Below are 25,481 nucleotides of genomic sequence, written 5' to 3'. Positions count from 1 at the left end.
AAACTCCTTTTTTCTGGATTTTTCTAGAATGTAACTATCTAGTCAGTGCTTAGAATCTGGTCAGGCAGTCAACAAATATTCACTGAGCACCTACTGTACATAGCAGTGAATGCACAGTCCTTGCCCTTGTGGAATTTACGGTCCAAGAAGATTATCAAGTAGATAATCCTGGGCAAACTGGGTTCTCATCCATGGATTCTTTCCGAATTCTCTACATCTTCAGGGCTAGGACAGTGCTGGCAAATGGTAGGTGTTCAATTTTTTATGTACAGAGGATTCCCTAAGCATAAGTCTGTGCTTTCTAAGAACTGAGGCTATGCAATCTCCGTGTTTTTCAAGTTACCATAGTGAGGACTCAATGAATGCTTGATCCTAGTGGTGACTGGGGAGCTCCTAGGAGCCTCCTCCATCTGGTGTTCTCATGGTCCTCACTTCTCATTATTTTTAGAAGTATCCAGCCCCTTTGATATATGGGATATAAACTGACAAGTGGCATATATTTCTCACAGTGACCGGTATGGTATTTGGGTCTAGGTGTAGCAAATAACATGGAGGTGATGGGGCAGGCCTATGAATGAACATGCACAGTAACATGTGAACAGCACATGTCCCAGATGTGCAGTCTTCTGGTGGCCCTTCAAGTTTATCTCACCCGTAGAACTCGCAGGTCTGGTTGCCCAGGTAGACTGCCACACTGCTCCCAGCCCCAAGGTAATGGCCGGTAATGGTCACCATAGTGCCTCCTGACTCGGGACCTCGGATTGGGTTGAGTGACAGCACAGAAGGGTTCTTTGGAAAGAAGCAGAGAAATGACTACAGCTTAGGTTTTCTCCAAAAGGATGGACCATGGTTAGATCTAAGGATGGGAGAGATTGTTTTCATTCTGGGCGTGGTGGTAGTTGTCCTGTCCTTTTCAATCCTAAATGCTCTCTCTGCTTACCCCAGAGGTGAGACTCTTTCTAAGAATCATCTCTGGGCATGTCCGGGAAGGCAGAAGAGTCACGTGGGGAGAAATTAATTAACTTCCCAGAGTCTCATGCTCATAACAGTGAAGGGAAAGCAGAGGTGACACTGACTAATCTATCAATTAGTTTACAAATGGAGAACAATTTGAAAATGCTTCTCTATCTAGAGCCTGTACTGATTTTTTGGGCACAAAATCGATAGGGCTGAATAAAGCATCCCTGCCTGGGTTGGGCCACCGAGAGGCTAAAGTCCTCCATTAATGGCCCATGCACATGCCCTTCTGTCCTTCCCTGAGCATAAGAAGGGCACAGCAGGGCACCTGGTGCAGAGAGCTGTCAGTAAATGTTAGGATGGCTTCTCAGACCCTCATCAGGAGGATGGCGCATCACTGGCTGGGGCTTTCTACTAAGCTCACTAAGTAGTAAAATTCAGCCTGAAGCTTAAAAGAAATGCTTAACCTAAAATGCATCAGGCGGCTGACCTGAATCAGAAAAGAATTGCTTCTGCCTGGAGGGCAGTGGAGTGGAGTGAATTGGAAAACGCATTTAACTGAGTAACTATACAGGCATGAATTCTAGTTTGCATCAGCCATTCATCCGCTGTGCGTCCTGAGGCAAGTTTTGAGATCATTCTTTACTCCTCTGTCAAGTGAGGAGGGTGGGCTAGGTTATCTCTAAAGCCCCTCTCAGCTCTGACTTGCTCCAGATTGTCAGAGTACTGACATTCTCCCCAGCTAGTTCTCCTGTGTTTGCTTCTCACACAAATGCCCACTGCCCCTGCCCTGGGTAAGAGATGGAGTAGGTTGGCTGCAGATAGGGCAAGGTACTCTCCAGTCTGAGAGAAGAAAAATGTGGAGATGCCAAGATAAGAAGGCAGAGGCTAGAAAACCTGAAACAAGCAGTAAAATGCTTTACAGAAAATAGAATTTTGTGCTCCGAAGATTTTTTAAAACTCTCAGCAAGGCTGGTTTGACCCCATCTGCTAGTGTTAATGCCTTTTAATGAAATACTCGATGTAGCAATGTAGGTGTCAAAAGAGAGACTTTGGGGCCGAAGAAGCCAAGTTACTGATTCAGTATGAATATAGCCCTGGGTGGCTCCAGGGCCCCAGAAGCAAGTTATTGATTCAGTATGAATAGAGTGCCATAACAGAAAGAAAGTCTTTGCAATTTGACTACCTGTTGCCTGCGCATAAAGAGATGTTTTCAGGTGTGACTGTGTGAATGTGTGCGTGTAACCATAGTAGCGAGTTACACATACAGAGTGACTCTGGTGGTCCTGTCCACAGATACACATCCCTGCCAGATTTCAGTGACTCTTCTAAACTCCCACTTAAAATATCCTTGGCAGAAAACAAAGCATGTGGATAAATATAGACTTATTTAATTAGGTCCCTCAGGCTATGCGTCCTCATTAGGCTAGAATTAGACTAAGATATTACACTGGTGGGACAAGAGGCAGTTCCTCCCCGCCCCCAGCCTAGGATCCACTTTCTAAGAAAGGCTGGATTTTGCCTTATTTAGAACTCTGACCTGTGGCCCTCTGGGACTCCCAAGACTCCACAGCTTTGTTTATCACATGCCCATCTCATCCTGGAAAGACAGGCTCTCAAAACAGCAAGACCAGAAGTTGCCTTATCTGGAGGGTCCTTTTCTCCTCCTTGGTCTGCAAGAAGCCTGGTGGTGGAGGGGAGTGGAGGCTTCCTGGGAGGAGTCTGGAGCATGTGTGTCTCCTCCCTGGGCACCTGCACCTGGCCCTGGACCCAGTACTCACCACGAAGGTGTACTGCTGATGGGACTTGGTCATGAACTCTGGCTTACACTCGCCAATGCACAGGCGTACTGGCCCGGAGGTGGTTCCCACGAGGGCATGGCCCATCTCACAGACAATCCTGGGGAGAAAGCAAACCTTCTGGTGAGGGACTGGGCAAGGGCTGGCATCACTGTCCACTTGCTCTCCCAGTCATGGCAAATGACACATCACAGTCTTGCAATAATGCCAGACCAAGACTCAGCTTGGTCATCCATCTTGCTGCGTGACCTTGGGTACAGTGCTTTCCCTCTCTGGGCTTTGGTCTCATCTGCACAATGTGAAGGTTGAACTGGATCATCTCTAAAGCCCTGTGTGCCTCTGATATGCTCTGCTGCCTAATTCTGTGGCCAATTCTGTGGTTCCCCATGCCTGGCACAGTGCCTAACATTGGGTAGGGACCCAGAATTTGTAGAATAAAGGGAATGTCTAACAGAGATCTCGGGGCAGCAACCTAGCTGACGCTCTCTCCTATGTAACAAGCAGACATTGCTACACTCCCTAAAGGAGTGGGTGAGGGCGTGTTTGCCAAGCCGATTCAATTGTGGTTTGCTTCCTGTAGTGAGTTTTAAAAAGGGGAGAGATAATCTGGTGAGATAGTGAGAGCTCAGAGAAGGAGCTCCCTGCAGAACGGGAGGGGTGGACTCCTGCCGCAGTAGGCAAAGGGCTGGGAGCTGGACAAGTTCATTAGGCCAATAGGTGACACTGGCCTCTCACTTCATCAAGGGCTGAGCACACCTGGTGGGAGAGACAGTGACACGGCCCTGAGCGAAAGTCACGTCTCACACTAACGGGAGAGCTGGAGGGAAGAAGTGTGCAGCGCTCTCTCTCGAGCAGCCCAGATCAATACCCCTAGTGATGACTTCCCTGGCGCCTGAGAACAGTTACACAAGCACATTTAGATACTGGTTGCCTTAGCCACGGTACCCTTCTAGAAAGGGTGGGCAGCTGAGGATGGGGAGAGATGAAGGCATCAGGGACTTGGGGAAACTCTTGCCTGGAATGGTCGGGCCTGGGCTGGGTGGGAGAGGGCCCTGACAGCTCAGCTAAAAAGAGCTTGGGAATGGAGGGAAGGATTTTTCCTTTCCTCCCAACATCATTTCGGAGATTCAGAGCAGTCTGGTGCTCCTGGTAGGTTTGCTTAGTGGGGAGTCAGAAAAACAGACCCCATCTCCACTAATCCCCAGCATTATCCTGGCACGGTGGGGAAGATCCGTATTTAACCGAGCGATGCTTATCTCAACAGCTTCTCTAGGAAGGAAGGTAACTAAACAGAGATTTCATTTCGATGTAATAAAACTTGCATTAAACAAATACGCTGCATGCTCACACACACGGCACGCCACTGATCTCCATCTCCTTCATAACAGTTAATCCCAAATAACTACTTTCACTCCTGGCGAATATTTACTTAACATGCAATAACTGTCTTATTACGTTTTAGCATATTAGATTCAACAAGAAAGTACTGAACGCATATGGAAGAATAGTCTCTCTTCCCTTTCTCTATGAATCAATCAATTAATTATAAACCCGAGGAAACATGATAGTGATGATCAATTAATATTTTACACGTAACTGTCTCCTGAAACCCCATTAGGGGAGCATTTGAGAAGCTCAATTTAAGGTACCGTGTGGTTATCTTCATGCTGCTACCTGTGTGTGGTTAACGACTCTCTCATCCTGTTTCCCGGGCCCTGGCAACCCGCTGCTGTTTCAGGTCCCTGACATCCTGCAAACGATGCCCACCATGCTCAAGGAGCTCCAGAGGAGAATCAACTAGCTATTGTGGGCAGTGCTGGGGAAGACGAGGGAAGAGAACAGGAGGGAGTAGGTAAGTTTCTCTCCCTCTCTTCTAATGAGGGTTTGCTTGTTACTCAGTCATCACCCTCGGACACTCTGCTGGAGTGATCTTAGAGAAGAAAAGGAGGAAGAAATCATCACAGGCTTGAAGTTAAGGAAAAAAGAAATAAGAGAACATGTGAAGGTCACGGGCAGCATGGAAATGTTCTTCCCTGGGCCCTGGGTCTGTGTAGGAAAGGAGAAGGCCTGGAACAGCCCTGGTCAGCTGCTCCTGTGTGGAGCTAATGATGGGCCAGGGCCTCTTGGCACACTGTCTCTTCTAGGACATTTTCCTGCTTGGGGCTCATGTTTCAAAAGAAAAGCAGTATATTCAAGCACCTAGGAGAAGAGTGATGACTGAGAGATGGATGCCACCCAAGTGTGCAAGGAAGGGCACCTGTAGTTGGAAAGGCAGGATGCAGGGGTCCAGGGGCTGCGCTGGGGAGAAATCACAGCTGGCCATAGGTCTCTTTCCTCGGGCATCAGCCGAGCCCCCTTCTCAGCTGTGGAATGAGTGGGCAGAGGGCTGTGGTCAGCAGTGGGTTGTAGAAAAGGGTCTGGGCAGGAAGATCTAAGAACTGGAGAGTCCTAAGAAAATCAGGCAGCATTGCAGACAAACTCTAATCACCTCAACTCTTCTTCCCTTTCATTCCTGGGACCCAGTGCCTGCAGGCAAGGGTGGAAAGGGCTTGAAAATATTTGTTGCAGGCACTTGTTCTTTGAGTTCAGGAAGACAGGGAGTTAAAGGAAGAAGCTAGGGCAGCTGCAGGGAGTGGAAAGGGTTATATTGAGGAAGGAGTATTATGCCAAAGCAAATTCTAGACCTTAAAAATAATAAGAACTACAGTTTACTGATTCTGCCAGGCACTCTACAAGACAGGATCTCATGCCATCCTCAGGCTCTGCTACAGAGCGGGTCTTATCTCCATTGTACAGACAATGAAACTAAGGCTCAGGGATGCAAAGTGACTTATCTATGGCCACAATTCTGGTAAGTGGCAGAGCCCTGATTCAAATCCAGGTCAGCTCGACTCCAGAGCTCACGCTTCTGACCACTCCCCTCTACTGCCAATAGATTTAATGGGATGCTCTGTATGTCTTTCAAGGAAGGGACAGTATGGATATGGCAGCAATGGTAGAGGTGAGGTTGTTGGCAGGGGTGGTGAGAAAGGCTGAGCTGGGTTCCTCAGATTCTGAGAGCTAACCATTTGTCCCCTCTACCTTCTTGGTTGTAGACAACCATAGGCAGTGGTGTGCGCACCACCACCTCCTTCAAGCCTTGCAAGTCAGCAAGGTTGGTTGATTTCTTGTGGTTTGATTTCTTGAGGCCTCTTGTCTTCCCTGTCTCCTCCCTGTGTCCCTGGTGGCTCTGGGGTCCCTATGTGTTGTTAGGAGACAATAGCTGGAGATGCCTGGATTCTCTCCTTATAAAATGGGAAGTTGGACCAAACAGCCATCCAGCTTTGACATCTGAAGACCTGACTCCTCCTGGTGGCAGGGGGCTTCCGGAGGCACGTTAGTGCCACAGATAATCTTTACAATGGGAGCTGCAGATTCCATGGGGCATACCATTTACTGGTTTGGACATCTAAAGGACCACCAAAGCAAATGTAGAAATCATCTATTCCTAAATATCTATTTTCCAGATGAGATGTTTGAGAAGCAGGGAGCAAAGTGACTTGCTCAAAGTCACCTGGTTCATCCACAGCTGAGCTAAGGCTTGAGCACCAGTCTCCTGGAATGAAACCCAGTACCCTTGCCCCACACTACACCACCTCCCATAGACTTGCATAGATGGTGCCTCGCTCCCTGGGGCGGCAGCACACACACATCTCACATCCATCCCGCAATGGCTGAGTTCACAGGTACAGCAGACGAGAGGGAAGCAGCCTGAGGATCTAAGGGGAATCTGCTCCATGTGGAGCCCCTGTCCCAGGAGGGGCTGAGCTGCAGCCTCAACATGCATCCCATGGTCCAGGAAACTTCCTGTGACTGAATCATCCAGCCCTCCACAGACCTGTGGGGTGCTGACTGCAGGACTAAGCGGGGCCCTTTAACCAACATTAACCTAATTGCTGAGTGATAGATGGCGCAGCACAAGCATATGGTGAATCATTACCGTGCTGGCGAATCCTGCCCGCGCCCGGGACTCTGCACCGGGCCCTTTTAGCCAAATTCATCTCTCACAGACATCTGTAACGATTGTGCCTGCTGCTCACTGCCCGGGATGGAGGCTTTAATGATGTTAGCAAACTCTGAAACCTCGGGAGTGGTAACGAGCCTGGCACAGCTGGAAACCAGGGCTGCATCCAGCGAGGCATGGGGTGTGCTCTCTGTCTTCTGCCTACCCCATACCTGAAGTGGTGGTTTTCTGGGGCGACCACCAGCCTCTGCAGGAATGCATGGGGATCGTTCCCCTCCCCAGGCTCCTTTCATAGCCTCACTTGCAGCTTCTCTCGACACTTTCTTCCCCATGGCCCTGGGTGCGGGGTGAGTGCAGTACATTTCCTTTCATAAATAGAACTGAAATTCCTTACATTTGGGCAGCACATTAGGCTAATGAAGGTCACAGAGACTGAACAGCTTGCTAAGGTCTTGGGGCTGGTCAGTAGAGGAGGCAGGTCTAAAACACGGTTTCATTCCAAACCTCATGTGATTCTGAGGGCCAGTTGCCCAGGAATTTGCACTTCTCAGCTAAAAGCCTTACCTCCCACTCTCACCCCATACCCTAGCCCTTTCCTTTGGATTCCTGTGGCATCTCACCAAGTTGGATACAGGTCTGTGTCCAGGGGCCCAAGGGAGGTCCTTGAGGTTGAGGTGGATTTGAGGTCATGTAACTGAGCACCTTGCCTAGTCTGGCAGGGTGCGGGGCTCTGTAAAGATGGTCTGCCAGGAGGACCTCTGTGGGTGCCCTGGCTCCTGCCACAACAACTTTCACCTCTTTTTTGGCTCAGAAGCACTATTTGTTTCCTTTCCCTTTTTCCATCTTCCTCATCTCTGTCCTATAGGCCCAGCCAGCCTTTCCTCCAGGACTCATTCCTTGCAGGAATAAGGCTGTCATTGAAGGATCAGACCTGAAGGATCTGAGAGATCAGGCCAGCTCTTTCTTCTCCCTGCTGTGGCTGCCAGGCATCACACAGCCCTCAGAGTCTGGGAATTCACCCCTTTGGACTCTGACCCTTCTCTGGGCCTTGCGAGAATCACGGCCTCTAAGCCTCAGAGCTACACACTGATTGGTGGAATTTCAGACTGCTCCTGTCCAGGAGTCATGCCCCATCACTGTTATGGAAGGGAAGTAGCCCTGCATTAGGGGTCAGGAGACTCAAGGTCTAATTCTGCCTCAGCCACTTATGCCCTGAATGAACTGGGGAAAGTCATTTCACTTCTCATGAGTCCTTTGCTCTCTCCTGCTTTGCAGAATGATGATAACAATATTTACCTCTCAGAGTCCTTACCAATTAAAAATGAGATAGCGGATGAGAAAGTGCTCTGTTAACTGCAAAGTGCTGATGGAAGATAAAGCGATGTCATTTTTATGGTTGCCACTAAAGGCTGGCTCCGGTGGGGGGGATCAGAGGAAACAACCTGACCTGGCAGAGGGTTAGGATAAGGGAAGGAAGTCCCTGCCCCAAAGTCATGCTCTTGCTCATGCTCCCAGTACCCCCTGCAGAGCTGTGTTCACAGTGGAATCAGAATGGCTTGACCCAACTTCCCTGATAAATCATGCAGAATGATTTGGCTGCTCCCCCGCTTTCTCCTTTGGAGGGGTAGCCTCCCTTTTTCCATCCTCCGACCCCCAGCTTCGTGCCCACCTCCTGCCCACCAACTCCACAGCAGCCGCCACTGCCAAATGAACACCCCAAATTGGAACATATGTCACTCCTGGAGCCCCGTTTGCCTGTCCGCCACTACATGCCTATTTTCTAATTTCCAGCTGACATTTCGCTTAGTGAAATAAATGAATTTGCTCCAGTGGAGCCCCTGCTCGGATTAAGCTGCTGTCAGAGCCCCATGCACCAAACAAATTGTTGCCTGCAGCCCACCGTACAGGATGCATTCCAATGGGGGCTGACAGGGGAAGGGCTGGGGGAGACCTAGGAGGAAATGCTCAGTCACACTGGCGGGCAGGCAAAGACTGAATGAGGGATGGTCAGGGCCGGAGCCCTGATGCCAGAAGAGTCAGGGAACAGGGAATCAAACAGGATGAGACCCCCTGAGGGTGGAGGTGAGGGAGGAGGGGGCCCTGGGGAGGCTTCTGGGGCAGGTCCATGGGAGGAGAATGTACTGGGAGATGAATCATGGACAAGGCCCAAGAAGGGAGAGGGGAGAGTCTCCAGTCTCCACTCTGAAGCTCCCATGGGAAAAGGGCTGGCCAGGGTGGACTCACTGCTCAGCGATGATGTATTCCCCTGGGAGGGGCGTGCAGGGCACCCCAGCCACCTGCACATGGTGGGCAATCTCCGAGAAGTCCAGGCCCAGGTTCACGCCATGGATGGTCACTCGCGTCCCTCCTTCCGGTGGTCCAGACACCGTCAAAATCTGCAGGAGGGAAATGGGATTAGCAATTTGGTTTGGTCACAGGAACAGAAACAGCAGCACCCTTCCCCCTCCCCCAGGGAGGTTTAAGAACCTACGGACACCAGGAATTCTGGTGAGTGTGTTTTGTCCACTTTTTAGCTTATCTCGGATCTTGACATCATGTTCTGTTTTACACTGCTTCCTCGGTTCTTTAAGTCAGTCATTCATTCATCTACTTATTTAAAAAATTATCAGAAAGAATACTAGACTCAAGGCAGAAAACCATGGTTTGAGACATGTCTTTAATTCACTAGTTGCCTGATTACGATCAGTCACGTAATCTCTCTGAACTTCAGTTTTCTTAGTTGTGAAGGGGGTATAATCATTTCTGCCAAGCTCAAAGGGAGTCTGGAAGCACCAAACAGAAGGTGTGCTTGAGAGCACTTTGGAAACCAGAGGGCTTTGTAATTGTGACAGTGTTATTATTGCCCCTGCTGTGTGCTACAGCCTGTTGGGGGTACAATGATGAATATGACAGGAAATTTGGCCTCAAGAAACTTAGAGTCGAGGATGAGATAAAGGCAGTTCATGAATACCACTGATTTGAGGTATACACGGATAAGAGATACAGAGGGAAAGCAGTGGGAGTATGGGGAGTAGAGACTAGGTGTGGCTGCAGGGGAGATGATCAAAGATGGAAAGTGCATTTGACACTGTTCTGCAAAAAACATCCTATGACACATGCTAGGACCAAGAAGAAATAACTTTAGAATTTTCCAAATCTTTGCTGGCTTCCTGTTGGCAAGGATTGCTTATTTATTCATTCCTTAATTCAGACCCCAAACACTGGAAACAGAATAGCAGAATCCGGGTCTCCCAAGATGTAATAAAGTTCTATCTGGGAACAGACCAGGCTCTTGGAAAAATGTAGCTCTTTGGGATCCAACAGATCCCAGTGAGTAAGTTCACACTTTGTGGCCAATAGTTATCTGAAGTAGGAAAAATAATTCGAAGTGAACTCAATCCTAGATAGCAGAGGAACACAGAATTTCGTAACTGGAAGGGATCTGAGAGTATCTTATTCTAAGATCCTTACTTTTTACAGCAAGACGAATGAGACTCAGAGAAGTCAGGGATATATCCAAAGCTTTGAACAACTTGTACACACAGTTGTAAAAAGGTCCAGTGTTCTTTTTACTACACCATAGGGAGGGCAGGATGGAAGAAGGAAGGAGCAAAAAAAAAGGGGACTTGATGAAGATCGAGGGTCCTCTAGAATCTCCCAGAAGAGGATACCTGGGCAGAGCCACAGCCTCTCTGTTTTTGGACACTTCTGGACAGTCTCCCTCTTGACCCTGTATGTGCTGGTGGAGTGTCCGATGGGGTGGGAGGGTCAGCGTACCCTCAGGTGGAGATGATGGATGAGTACAGGTGAGCATGCTGTAGAGCGATCTGGAGACCCTTCTTATCTCCTGGCTTCTCGGCAGGTGCACTGCTCCCTTCCTGTGATGTGGGCACCATGAATTGTGCTGCCAATTCAGCCACCAACCACCAAGTGATAGTGAGCAGAGAAAAGATGCCTCCTTCCCTCACTGCCCAGCTGATATGCTGTTCAGACTCCCAGTCTCTCGGCAAGTTGGCTGCAGAGCCGGGACTTGAACCCAGACCTCCTGCCTGTCTATCCTCCGTAGGCCAAAGATGGTGCTGCCTCCTTCCCTCTGTCCCATCCAGGCCCTGAATGCTCTTATCTGGAGGCTTATTTTACCCAAGTCACCTTGTCTATGGCTCTGACTCCGTTGTCTGAAAATAAAATATCCCCCTTATGAATAAAAATAAACAGCACACATGAAATGAATCAAGGGAGATATAGTCAAGGGGGCTCAGAGGTGTCTCTGTATGCTGGGGGTGAGGGTAGGAGAAGGAAGGACAACTTGGAGAGGAAGGAGCTGGCATGAGGAACTGACAGCCACTATAGCTCATCTGTCCCTGCACTCTAAAAATATCCAACAATAATCCACCCTGGCTGTTCCAGTCTCCCCTGGCACAGTTTCCTCAGGGACCTGGGACTCCTGGGCTCTGGGAAAAGAACCCTTGTTAATGAGAAATGGAAAGGGCTGCTTCCTTACCTGCTGCAGGAGAGCATCAGCAGGAGACAATTTGCTTTTAGTTCCTGGTTCTCTTTTAATCCACTTGGAATGAACTTCACCAGCCCCTCCATCCCCTCCCCTAGCCACCTGGATGGCATGAACCCACCTACCCAAAGGAACTGACAAAACCTCTTCTTCCCCTACTTTTATTTCTTAAAAAACATTCTTTTGCTCGCTGCAGTTAATTACAACCTTTCAGAAAAACTGTGAAATGAAATCTTTCTGGAAAGCCTAAAAATATTTCTGTCTTGCAGGTAGCATGTGGGGACCGCACTGTGGATCCTCTGCGGCACTGGCAGGTTCCATGGGGTAGCTTCCTCCTGCTGGTAAATCACTGTAGTGTTTCCCTTCCAACATTCAAGGATCAGTGGCAGACACATGGTCGTGGGTACTGGGGTGCTGTAGGGTCTATTTGTTAGCACAGAGCTGCTCAGAGGCATAATTCAGCTTATATTGTTTAGAGAAGAAGACTTTTTTTGGGTAAATTATTGGCAAGCATTATAATCTTGGCATGAAGATACAAGTGAGATGGGTAGTTCCAGCTAGCAGCTGGGCGAATCCAAGCCGGGAGAATCGGTGTCCTTGTGGGTCATTAAACCAGGTCCACAGGGCTTGGAAAGTGTCTGGGGAGTGTAGGGTCTTTATGGGGGTCTTCTTTCTATGCAGTGTACCATGCTGCCAGCACCCAGGGTAGGTGGCAAGGGAGTTCAGGAGACAACTAAGCAACTATCATGCTCTGGGGCTTACAGGAGACACAGCTTATAGCTTCCCTGCTTAAAGCAAAACTGATGTGTAAAAGCCTGAATTTCCAAAACATAGATGAAGTGGTGATTATTTGATTTGCAAGTGGATTCCCAAGGCCTCCATTACTGACAACTTCCAAATCCATATGGTTGGCGCAGGCCCCTCTCCTGAGCTCCATAGCCATATATCCAATTGCTACTGGGCATCTCCATTTCCCCATGTATCTCCCTCAGGCGCCTCACATTTCACCATGTCTAAAAACGAACTCTTAATTTTTCCTCCTCCCACCCCCAAGCCAATTACCCTCCCAGATCCTCTTTCAAGGTTAATGGACTCACCATGCACCCAGCCAGGAATTCTGTAAGCACCTTCAACTGTTTCTTTCTCCCATCTACCACAAATAATAAAGAAGGTCGCCAGGCCCTATCAGTTCTCACTCCCAGGTGTCTTTTGAGTCCATGTGTTCCAGAGTAGGTGTTCAGGAGGACTCCATCATCTCCTACCCACACTAACCCCAAGGGTTTGCATGTAAATCTACTTTCCAGTAGCTGCCAGGGTGACCTTCATGAACACATACTTGACCAGGTTACTAGTCACTTGCTCTAAAAACCTTCCATGGCTCTGACCATTGCCAAGGCAAAGTCCCTAATTCCTAAGGCTGGCCTGGCAGGTGTGGTCTTTCTGGTTCTGATCCCTTTTACCCCTTCTGCCACATTTTCCATTCAATAGCACATCCTTCATGCCCTGCCCTATCGGTGGTTCCTTTCTACATCATGCTGTTTAAAAATCCCTCAGCCTTTGGACATGTTACCCATTCACCTCCAGCTTAAAAATCAGAGTGGCTCAAGGTGGAGGTCTGTGTGCAGAGTGCAAAGGAACAGAGAGAGGCACCCTGTAGAAGGCAGCTGAGAACGAGTCTAAAGGCCATGCCATCTCTGTGTTGGGCCCGGGAAGCAAGGACCCTGCATCCTGCCTTCTGTATTTCTTCTTAGGATCAAGGATTCGGAGATGGCCAGGGAGGGGAAGCTTGGTGACAAAGAATTTCTTCTCCAGAGGGGGAGTGAGCAGGATCTTGCAGGACACCACCTTAGACCAGGAAGCTGCAGGGTCCCAATCCCCCGACCCCCACCAGCCCCGCCCAACACACACAGAGACTGTGTCCCCAGGGCTCTCTCTTAAAAGCAGCTTTTGATTGCAGGGCACCCAGGGTTGCATTCCACAAAGTTGGCTCTCCTGGAAGCCAAGTCTGGCCTTTCTACATGGATCTATAGAGGGGCAATTTGGCTGAATCCCCAGCTACTGCTTGCAGGACTTTAAGCAAGTCCTTCCAGATCTGGATGGAGCTGAGAGGCTGCAGGGGAGGGGAGAGCTTGTCTCCCACAGAGGTGAGGATGAGAGGCTGCGGTGGAGTCATACGGAGTGCCCCAGTGACAGAAGGGAAACCAAAGTATGGCCAGCATGTTAGGCAGATCCATGTCTTGGTCAGTTTCAGATAGCTCTATGCTGCTGGCTACAGTCGGATAGGGAAGAAAGACCATCTGATGCTGGGACAGTGTCTGCAGAAGGAAGAGAGTAACCTCTGGAATCAGACAGACCTGAATTTAAATACCAGCTCTGACACTTACGAGTTATGTGACCTTGAATCTCAATATCCTCATTCAAAAACAGATAATAATGCTTGCCTCACAGGGATGATGTGAAGATTAAGTGAGATAACATCTGGAGAGTTCTTAGTATGCTGGTTTAGACAGTAGGTCTTGATAATTGGTAATCTCCTTCCCTGTGTTTCCCTGCACCTCTGTCTTCCTAGATGACTAAAACATGGGATGTTAGAATTGGCAGGGTTAGAGATGATGGAAGTCTTCCTATCCATCTGGAAGGGCAGCACATGGATGAGGGAGCGCATCACAGACACTGGGGTGACCCGGGGTACAAAGAGCTGCTCATGGGCTGTTTGGAGAATGCCCGAAGCCTGAGCTTGGGCAGGGAGTAGTGATGCCGCCAGAGCAGGGCCCTGGCTTTGGCGAGTTCTGGGCCCTGCACAGAAGCAGATTCAGAGTGAGACATCATCCTTTCACCCAAAATAAATTTGGAAGAACACTGGCCCTGTACAAGATGTTCTTTATTCTTTCCTCCCTCCCTTGTGGCCATTTCTTCTTTCCCTGGCTATCAGCCATTCTGGGGTAGGTGCAGCATTCCACAATGAACTCAATTAATGCTTTCAGGGAAGTACTTCTGAATGAGACACCCACACAAACAAATGATTTGACAGTTTGGGGGGTGTATGTGTGTGTGTGTGTGAGTGAGTGTGTGTGTGGTGGGGATGTGGAGAGACAGGGAAGGGAAGTGAAACCTGTCAAATAAGCAGGGAAGATCTTTGGATACTGACTCATTTCAGCCCCAAGCTTTTCTCCCCGTATTATACCGTGGACTAGAAGTCTATCTGAATTCTCCCCATGTGGACCTCAGAAGTGAGAGCTAGAAGGAGGTGATTGGAGAAAGAATATCCTAGAAGCAGCCTGCTGCTGTTGGGTTGGGGCGAAAGGGGTCACTGAGGCTTTCCCCTCTGTGCTGTGCTGGCACTGCCTGTGTGCCCCTCCTCTGCCCGCCCCTCACACTTGGGACCCCCAGAGTCCTGGCCTTGTCCTCTTATGGACTACAGTCTTGTGCTGCATATTGACGTTTTGGTCAATGACGGACCATATATACGACGATGGTCCTTTAAGATCATAATGGAGCTGAAAAATTCCTACCACCTTGTGGCATTGTGGCAGTCATAAGTCATAGGAAAGCCTAGCATATACAATTATGTACAGCACATAATACTTGATAATGATGCTAAATGACTAGGTTATTGGTTTATGTACTTACTATATTTTTTATTGTTATTTTAGAGTGTACTCCTTCTACTTATTTAAAAAAAGCTAACTGTAAAACAGCCTCAGGGAGGACCTTCAGGAGGGATTCCAGAAGAAGGCATTGTCATCATAGGAGACGACAGCTCTATGCATGCTATTGCCCCTGAAGACCTCACAGTGGGACAAGATAAGGAGGTGGAAGACAGTGATATGGATGATCCTGACCCTGGGTAGGCCTAGGCTGATGTGTGTCTTTGTGTCTTAGTCTTTAACAAAACAAGTTTAAAAAGTAAAAAAGTGAATTTCAAAAATAGAAAAAATATTATAGAATAAGGATATAAAGAAAGAAAATATTTTTGTACAGCCGTACAATGTGTGTGTTTTAAGGTAAGTGTTATTACAAAGAGTCAAAAGGTTAAAAAATCAAGTCTATAACGTAAAAAGTTATAGTAACTGGCCGGGCGCAGTGGCTCATGCCTGTAATCCCAGCACTTTGGGAGGCTGAGGCAGGTGGATCACCTGAGGTCAGGAGTTTGAGACCAGCCTGAGCAACATGGGGAAACGCTGTCTCTATTAAAAATACAAAATTAGCCAGGCTTGGTGTTGCATGCCTGTAATCCCAGCTACTCGGGAGGCTGAGGCAGGAGAATCGCTTGAACCCGGGAGACAGAGGTTGCAGTGAGCCGAGATCGCACCATTGCACTCCAGCTTGGGCAACAAGAGTGGAACTCTGTCTCAAAAAAAAAAAAAAAAGTTATAGTAACTAAGGTTAATTTATAATTAAAGAAGAAAACAATTTTTTAATGAATTTAGTGTAGCCTAAGTGCATACTGTGTTTATAGTCTATGGTAGTGTACAGTAACGTCCTAGGCCTTCACATTCACTCACCACTCACTGAACTCACCCAGAGCAACTTCCAGTCCTGCAAGCTCCATTCATGGTAAATACCCTATATGGCGTACCATTTTTAATCTTTTATATCATATTTTTACCATCCCATTTTTATGTTTAGATACACAAGTACTTACCATTGTGTTACAATCGCCCATGGTGTTCAGGACCAGTCACATGCAGTACAGGTGTGCAGCCTAGGTGTGTAGTAGGGTACACTGTCTAGGTTTGTGTAAATATGTGCCATGATGTTCACACAAGGATGAAATCGTCTAATGACACATTTGTCAGAATGTATCCCCATGGTTAAGCGATGCATGACTGTACATGTGCTCACTGGGAGAGCTCAAGGGCCCCCACAGCTACAGCTTTATAGGGTATAAAGCCTCTACGCATTTGACGTGCTGTTCCCTATGCTGGTCAAGCATGTCCACTGACAAATGCCTACCCATCCTCAAGTCTCTACTCAAAAGATGCCTCCTCAGGGAGGCCTCCCTGGACTCCCTTAGTAGATTTACTAGCCCCTTCTTCTACCCTCCCACTTCCTTCTATGAACACCTCCAGGACCACAATTGCCACACTGCATTGTAACTGCTTATTCCCTCAATAAGACGATAACTATCTTGGGACAAGGGACTATCTAGCTTTTCTTAGGAAACTAATCCTTAGCACACTGCCTGGAACGAGTAACTGTCAATAAATATCCCCAATTCTCTGTTAAAAGGAAATGCTGGTCTCAACCAGACACTAGAACAGACTGTGTTCTTTAATGATGACTGGATGAGTGGAGGTACCTAACTGTTGCCTGAGAGTGATGTAGTATTTTAACATCGGGATCATTAAACAGCTCTTCCTGCAATCTCCCTTGCTTTAATTTAAGCCAATTTCTGGTTTGATTCCTCATCGAATGGAGGACTGAACAGCTGCCTCCTCATCAAACATCTTTTAGCTACTGAAGACAGCAATTAAGTCACCCCTGGCCTTTGCTTCTGCAGTTCTTCCAGCCTTTTCACCGAAGATCTTGGTTTCTAAACCCTTTGATCATTTTGGATGCTTTTCTGTGGACTCTCGGATTTCTATGCATCTTTTGAGAGTGTAGTGACCCGCACTCGGGTCGTGCCTTCAGCAAAGGCCTGATTGATTGATGTGCAGTAAGGAGGGCCTGCGAAGATGACTTCCTTTGCTTGTCACATACGCCATTAACCAGGCTGGCCCTGGGCAAAACCCAGTGGAGGATAAACATTTGGTATCTTTCCCATGTTCTTTTGTGTTTTCCTCCCTGGGGTTCTTTCCCCCATTTTAGGCACCTTTCATTCAGCTGTTCCCTCCTCCCTTTCTGTATTTGTATACAGCAAGTACAGAAAGCTGTATCTGCATCTTAATGGGACTTTTAAGTTGTGTTATTACTTGGCCTTAAGAGCACTGATATCTATTGACTGGTTGTAGAATAAAAAGTGTGTATATCGTTTGCAGGATTCAGAAGGAAAATAAGGGAAACACTTTAGGGTAGAGAGCTCAGGCTAGCAGCCCTAAACCCTGCCCCAGGAGCAGTCGGTGACCATGCCCAGGTATAAAGGTGGCTAGTTTAAGTCCTGGCCATGCACTTCTTGATCTGTACATCTTAAGCCAGGAAGACTAGGTCAGCAGGATGTGGGATTAGGCAGGCATGCCTAGGTCATAGCACATATGACGATGGCAGGGGACTAAGTAGCAGATTCCTGTCTTCTGCTGAGGCCCTCTCAAAGCTTCCAGGAACTTCTGGTTTAGGGAGTCACTTCTCCACCTGCTCAGACCCCACCTTGACAGCTGCAGAGCCCAACTGAACCCAGGAGAGCACCAGGGCACCACAGCTAAATCTGTGTTCCTGCCAGACCCTGTCATGTTTGTTTTCCTCCGTGGGTGCCATGACCTGGAAAGCAGCCGCGGTGATGCTGCACCCGACCTTATTCTTGCAGCCACTAATTGAACAGTTTGGAGGGAACTGTGCCACAAAGCAGCCCAAGGGTGAGAGCAGATGCAGCCGATTAATTACAGCTGGGGAGATGTGAAGGGCTGCACCGGGGAGGCGCTGGAAGGCCCAGGGGCTTGGCAGCCTGGGGAGTGAGTGCTCAGGTGGGCTGTTCCTAGGTTCAGCCTCAGGCAGAGCCTTGTCAGGGCAGGGTTGGGGCCAACTTCAGAGTAGGGGCTTATCGGGGCAGAGGAGCTTGGTGGGAGCTTCACAAAGCCCAGCTCCCATTCTAGAGACCCTATCTTCCTCTGGTTGTATCTCCGGGCTGATAGAGATGGCGGGAAAGAAGCCAGAAGCACGGCTTCAGCGCCAAGGTATTGAAGATTCTGAGAATGATGGCTGCTGCTTTCACATTTGTTAAGTGCTTATAATGAGTAAGGAATTGTGCCAGGGGCTTTACATATTTTATCCCACTAAGCGCTCAAAACAAGCTGTGAGGTGTTATTATCATTCCCATTTTTCAGATGAGAAATAGTGTCCCAGAGAGGTTAAGTAACTTCTTGAAGGTTCCACAGTGAGTGGGGCAGAGCTCAGCCAGGTTTATCTAACCGCTGCTTTTTGCCTTCACACAGCACTGCCCCAGGGGAGACCCCCATCCTTGGTCACCCACCATGAGAATGCATGCCCTGGCCTGCTCTTCGCTTCTGTCTGCTTAGGCACTCCAGCCCCTTTCCCTTTCTTCCCATCTCTGTAGCAGGCTTAAGATGTACAGATCAAGAAGTGCATGGCCGGGACTTAAGACATGGCTAAGGCCATGCCTTGCTGCTTTCCAAGGAGCTCTGGAGTTGGCCTTGCTGGTCACTGCCTTTACTCCTGCTCTCTTTGGCTCACTGAACTTCTCAGCATCCATCCCCACTCCTCTCTGACCTCACCCAGGCAATATCCACACTCCCCTCTTGGCCTTGCCCCTTTGTCTCTTCCTGTGCACGTCTAGTCTCCCCAAACAATGCTGGGATTGGGGACTACTGGCTTTCTTCCCATCTCTGCAGCAGGCTTGAGGAAGAGCTAGGTGCCAGCTCCTTTCTCTCCTCTGGCTCTGCAGATTGACAGTTCTATCTGTCCAAGTGAGCTCAGGAAAGAGATGAAGGACTGGTTTGACACTGGTCAAACACAGGGGCTCTTGAGTCAAGTAGCTAGCTGCAGGTCAAATTTCAGTTCTAAAACTTATTCTCAATGTCACTTCAAGAAAGTTATCAGACCTCATAGTGCTTCCGTGTCCTCATCTGTAAAATGGGTCTAATGACAATACTAACTTCTATTTCAAAACAGTTGCTTTGAGGTCGAAATGAGATGACATACGGGAGGTGCTGAGCTAAGTGTGAGCTAAGCATTCAGTGAAAGTTAGCTATGATTTTTCTCATGACTGTTTTATGATGAAGAAATCCAGAGGGAAGCTGGGTTAGCTGAGGTCCAAAGGAAAAGTAGCTTTGTTTTCACGAGCATCCTGTGCAGGTGGAGCCTCTGCATATTGTTCTTGGTGGGGACTCAGGGCAGGGGCAGACAGGCTGACTCGAGAAGGGGAGGTGGTTGGTGGGGACATTGCCCAGCGTGGCATTGGCTGCCCCTCTATGGGCCTGCACAGCTCTCACCATGGTTTCCAGCAGGTGATCAGTCCCCCACACTGGATTTGTAAAAACTAATGTCAGAGCCTCCCAGAAGGAGAAGAGGTGCCGAAGAAGCCACTCCAGAATGGTCTCAGTCCCATCAGCATCCTCAGCGGATGTTCATACTCTGTATTAAAAGCTTTTGTGTCTGAGATTGGGATTTCAGGAGGGTTCTGCCCTGAGGAGCCCCCTAATCAGGACCAACCAGTGAGGACAAGTCGAGGATGTGTTGACAGCTTCTCCTCTCTTTCCTAATCCTCTCACTCCTTTGACTTTACAGGGCAGTGATGCCAACTTTGTGGCCGCACATTTTCATTCCCTCCTGGCTTCTAAAGACACCTGGATGCTGGGTCTGAGAAAGCAAACTGTGGCATTCTTTTCCACTTGGAGTGTATGTGTGCGTGTCTGTGTGTGTGTGCCTGTGTCTGCACTCCTCACAGTAGGCTAGAGCCCAGCTGACGAGCTCTGTAGGAATCTATGGCATTGGTGGTGCCAGCTCTCCTGCCCGGCGTGAATCCTTGCTGGCTCTGTCTTAGCTGATAGTACATTCAAAACCTAATTGTTATCTCAGCAGAGTAACTCCATTATTCATCCTGACACCATCCCCCGTTAGCTGTTTGTTGCAGTGATGTTATATTAATGAGGCCTGCAAATAAATGAACGAAAGATCAGAGTGCCGGCTTGTTTCTCAGGAAAGCTGGCTGACTTATTTATTTATTTGTGGGGAACTTTGCAGTGAGTCACTCTGGTCCTGGGCAGGTGGCTTTTGGCCTTTCCTGCAGAGATTTGGTGCAGCCTTGCAGATAAATACTTTTAAATGTCCCACAGTTTCCCAAACAGTTTCACAAATGCATTTGCATCTGAGAGAATCTAGGCAAAACCAATCTACTTTAAATTATTTGTGCAAGTGGAGAACAGGAGCCAGAAGGAGTGATGGATCATCTCCAACTATTAAGGTATCAAAAATTATTTGAGCTTGGTTTTGGAGGCCAGTGTACATGGTTTTCTATAATTGATTTCCTTTCTCAGTTACATGTACCTAAGATATGTAAGATAATGTTAAAGAGAATTTATATTCCCTAAGCATGGACTAGGGAGGTGTTGGAGAAGTTACTGAGGCTGAAAAATTCATAAAGTAAAAGCTACATGGTGGTCATTGGAGAAACAGCTGTAAACCTAACACCCCCACTGCCTGGCATCAATGTGGTCTTATGGTGCAATGTGCCAGGTGACTTCAGGAACACACAGGAATGTTCTTTCACATCTTAAGAGTGGTGGGTTCCTGGTCACACCAACTCTGGTGTTCATCTCCTGCATCTTAAGCCTGATTTGCCTTGGCTTCACCCTGATCTCTGTTCTTGCCTGCAAGTGTGAACTACCTGGGCCCCATTGTCTGGCCTCTCCCATTAGGCTGAGATACTTGAGAGGTCAGAGCTGCCAGGCCAGGGAATCCAGCTTTCACTTTAGCTTAATGGCCATCTCATTGGTGGGCATAGCCAAAAAAACAACCCAACTGAGTGTGATAGCTTCAAGAAATACCTGGGGTAGAGGTTAGAATAATGCTTCCCCCAAAAGGCAAGAAGTGACTGCCCCAAGCTCACATGCACCCCAATATCCCCTTCTTGTTTTTCCTCCCACTCATAGGAGTAAATGTGGACCTCATTATGTTTAGGAAGACAGTTAGGTGAAGGTTACTTTAAGGCTCAGTACAAAGGGTAGCCAATGTTCCCAATTTGTCTGGCATCTCTTGGTAAGTTCCAAGAGGATTCTGATCCTGCACGCAGAGACATTTTAGGTACTCTTGGGGTGGGATGAGGTGGGGAAATGTATAGCCAAGGAATAGCCCTCCATCCCCCTCACCATGGTGTGGTGGAGGAAGTCGGACTTCTGCTCTGCCACTAACCAGATGTGTGTGTGACACTGGGCTAATTCTTTACTTCTCTAAGAACTGTTTCCCCAGCTCTTAAGTGAAGATAATAATAGCCATCTTGCAGGGTTGTTTGAAGGAGTAGGCTCAGAGCCTGGCACATGGGAGAGTCTTGTTAAAGAGAAGCAATTATCATGAAGACTCCCAGAATTAGAATGTTGGCTGGTCTGCTCATGTCCCTTGTCTGAGGTCCTGAGGTTAGTGTCCTCATTAACAGAAGACCTGTATCCCTGCTTCAGTCCTTCTACACAGGACACAACTGCAGAGGGTGGAGATTAGAAGTCTGCCCTAGGCCTTTTGGAGGAAGCACAATGGCCTGCAGGGCAGTCAGTTTCCAGCCTCTTCCAGGTGGCCAATGTTCAAGCATAGGCTGGGGCTACATTGGAAGAGGCTGCATAACCTAGCCTCCTTAACCAGGAGTCACGTATACATGTGACAGACAACTTCCAAGCCCAGCATTAATTAATGACAGTAGTCATTAATTAAATATTCATTTAATGAGTGAATTAACATATTTGGAATGGTGGCATCTCCCCCCTCTGATGAGAATGCTCACTCTTATGGTTTGACTCTTCTCTCCTCAAAATTCATATGGTGAAGACCTAATTCAGTGCCTTAGAATGGCACCTTCTTTGGATATAGGGTCTTTAAAGAGGTAATCTTATTAAAATGAGATAATTAGAGTGGGCACTAATCCAATATGACAGGGTCTTTATTTAAAAAAAAAAAACTAGGGAGACAGACACACACACAGAGATAGAATGCCATGTGGACATGAAGGCAGAGGTCAGGTTGACGCTTCTACAAGCCAAGGAATGGCAAAGATTCCCAGCAACCACCAGAAGCCAGGAAAGAGACCTGGAACAGATTCCCCCTCACAGCGCTCAGAAGGAACCCAAGCTGCTGACACCTTGATCTTGAAGTTCAGACCTCCAAATACATTCAGGTTGTTTAAGCCACCTGTTTGTGGTTCTTTGCTAGGGCAGCCCTAGGAAACTGATACACTCGCTTGGAGTGAAGAAGACCTCTGTTATGTGAGCTCCAAAATCCCTTTACCCTCCCTGAGTTTATCTTCCTGAGAAAATATTCAGTCTTTTCCTTTTCTGCTGGATCCTGCCTACTCATGGCTCCTTAAGAAATGTTTCTCTCTGGGCCTTCCTTTCCAGTCTGTGGCTCCTAACACCCTCCTCTTTGAGGTCCCAGCAGGTCCTGAAGCATAGGCTGGGGGAACAGAAACGTGGCGGGCCAGGCATCTCATGGGCTTTCCAATCCTCTGCACGTCTCCTGTTCCTAGGGTTGAACAGGTGACACGTGCACAGACACCCACGATGACAGCTGGAAATGGGAGCAGCTCAGGAGGCCTCCCATGGGGGACAGCATCATTATCACACCACGAGCTGGCTGAGGAGCAGAAGGTAAGTCCTGAGGGGGTCCTAACCTGAAGTTTATGCAAACTGTGAAATTCAATAGCCTGTACAACTTGTTCTACATGAAGCTGACATAAAAGATGGGTCCCTCGGGTGGGCCTGGTTGCCATGGAGAAGATGGGGTAAGGAGGGGTTAAGGAATAACACAGCTGTTTATCTAACTATGCGTGAGCCCACTTCTTTTTCTAACGTAGAACTCCTTTGAGATGATCTCATTTATTTCTCTGCTGTCCCAGGAAGGACAGCATCCATTCCAGCTTCCACTTATTTCCAGGACTGGAGATTCTGCCACCCCCAACTGCCATCACAGGCCATCTTAGAATCCTTCTCTTTTCATCCTTCAAGAAGGATCTTTGTAGTAAATGGCTTCTATTTACTGCACAGAGTGGCTGCACTAAGGAGGGCACCCATTCTGAAGATGAAGGCTGGGGACAAGGAGGTCTGCATCAAAGGGTATGGGCCTCATGGAAGTCCGATGATTCAGAGGTTTGGGGAAAACATCTATGCCAGTGCAAAGGGATTAGCCAAGAAAGCTGAAGTAAAGAAAATGAGTTGGCCGGGCGTGGTGGCTCATGCCTATAAATCCAGCACTTTGGGAAGTTGAGGCGGGCGGATCACCTGAGGTCAGGAGTTTGAGACAAGCCTGGCCAACATAGTGAAACCCTGTCTCCAGCAAAAATACAAAAATTAGCTGGGCGTGGTGGCACGTGCTTGTAGTACCAGCTACTCGGAAGGCTGAGGCAGGAGAATCCCTTGAACCTGGGAGGCGGGGGTTGTAGTGAGCCAAGATCACACCACTGCACTCCAGCCTGGGCAATAGAGTGAGACTCTGTCTCAAAAAAAAAAAAAATAAGAAAAGAAAATCTCCTTAAAGGTTGCTTTTAGCAAATTACATATTCTTGCCAAAAACACCATAGAAATGAGGTTGTGTCCTTCTCAGAGCATTCTATTGAAAGGTACATGAGGTTGATTTTTCCCATTACTGGATTTGTTTACTTTCATCAATTGGTTTAGGTGAGGTCTACCACGTTTCTTCACTGCCCAGTTACTATTGTTCTTGTCATAATTAACAAGTATCTTATGGGAAGGTAGCTTAAGGTTATGTAAATATCGTATTTCTCATCATACTTTCATCTACTAATTTTAGTGTTCATTGACCATTCTTTGCCTGAAACAATTATTACTTGTGTACTTTGCCAAATGGTGATTTCTATTTCCATAATTCCTTCTACATTTTTTAGTTGGAATCTAGTGTAAAGAAGAGCTTTTCTCTCTATTTATTTATTTAGAGACAGGGTCTTGGCCAGGCATGGTGACTCAAGCCTGTAATCCCAGCACTTTGGGAGGCCAAGGTGGGCAGATCACTTGAGGTCAGGAGTTTGAGACCAGCCTGGCCAACATAGCAAACTCCACCTCTACTAAAAATACAAAAATTAGCCAGGCGTGGTGGTGCATGCCTGTTGTCCCAGCTACTCAGGAGGCTGAGGAGTGAGAATTATTTGAACCCGGGAGGTGGAGGTTGCAGTGAGCCAAGATTGCGCCACGGCAGTCCAGCCTGGGCGACAGAGTGAGACCCTGTCTCAAAAAAAAAGTTAAAAAAGAGACAGGGTTTTGCTCTGTTGCCCAGGCTGGAGTGCAATGGCATGATCATAGTTCACTCTAGCCTCGGACTTCTGGAATCAAGTGATCCTCCCACCCCAGTCTCCCGAGTAGCTAGCACCACAGGCATGCACCACTACACCCAGCAAAATTTAGAATTATTATTATTATTTTTTAGAGATCAGGATTCTGCTATGTTGCCCAGGCTGTTCTTGAACTCCTGGCTTCAAGCAATCCTCTCAGCTTCTGCTCCCCAAAGAACTGGGATTACAGGCGTGAGCCACTGCAGCTGTCCCCCCATTATTTATTTACTTGTTTCTTTTTTTCAGGAAGAACCATGGATTCTTATTCTATTGGTGAAATCCACGGCTATCAATTTTTATGTTCTTGCTCAAATTGCCCAGATTTGGCTTCTGAGATCCCCTTCAAGTTGTGTCAGGTGCCCTTTTGATAGGTACCATACAGGTATCTTTGGTACTTTTGCCAAAGTAATATATAACCTGAATTTGATCATGAGGAAGCATTAGACAAATCCAAATTGAGGGACATTCTACAAAATAACTAGCCTGTACTTCTCAACAGTACCAAAGTCATAAAAGACAAAAAAAGACTGAGGATTAAAGGACTAAGGAGACATGACAATAGAATGCCACGTGGGATCCTGGATTGGATCCTAGACCAGAAAAAGGACATCGGTGGGACAATTGGCAGAATATTAATAAGGCACGTTTATTAGATGGTATTATTGTATCCATGCTAATTTCCTGATTTTGATAATTATACTGTGGTTATGTAAGATGTTAACTTTGGAAATCTGGGTGAAGGGTATATGAAAGTTCTTTGTACTATTTTTGTACCTTTTTATAAGTCTAAAATTATTTCAAGAATGAAAAGTTAAAGAAAGAGACAATGACTTTCACAGGGAAAGGAGGATGGGGTAGGGGTAGGAGAAAATGAAAAGAAAAAAAATATTGAAATGAAAATAATGAAAGAAAATATTCCAGATAATCATGAATACAACATTCCAGGCCTGGATGCTCCCTCCCCCACGTCCTGTTCAGAGTGACGTCCCCTGAGTGGCTTGGGACACAGCATGGATTTGTCTCTCTCCAAAGATGCTCCTTCATTTCACAACAGCCTTG

At 47.6% G+C, this 25,481-nt stretch overlaps 1 protein-coding gene across 1 annotated transcript in view; it reads right to left on the bottom strand.

The window, feature by feature from the left end:
- Window positions 1–25,481, bottom strand: part of PLXNA2 (plexin A2) — a 222,069-nt gene that overhangs the window by 29,456 nt on the left and 167,132 nt on the right. The window contains exons 13-15 of the mRNA XM_031014522.3: window positions 9,004–9,155; window positions 2,739–2,856; window positions 653–789 (exon numbers count right to left, since the gene is read on the bottom strand). Of these exons, the coding sequence (XP_030870382.1) occupies window positions 653–789; window positions 2,739–2,856; window positions 9,004–9,155 (407 nt within the window). The remainder of the gene's footprint in view (window positions 1–652; window positions 790–2,738; window positions 2,857–9,003; window positions 9,156–25,481) is intronic.

This window comes from Gorilla gorilla, chromosome 1 (genome assembly GCF_029281585.2).
Source record: "Gorilla gorilla gorilla isolate KB3781 chromosome 1, NHGRI_mGorGor1-v2.1_pri, whole genome shotgun sequence".
NCBI classification, from domain to species: Eukaryota; Metazoa; Chordata; class Mammalia; order Primates; family Hominidae; genus Gorilla; species Gorilla gorilla.
This window is presented reverse-complemented; position numbering and strand designations above follow the sequence as displayed.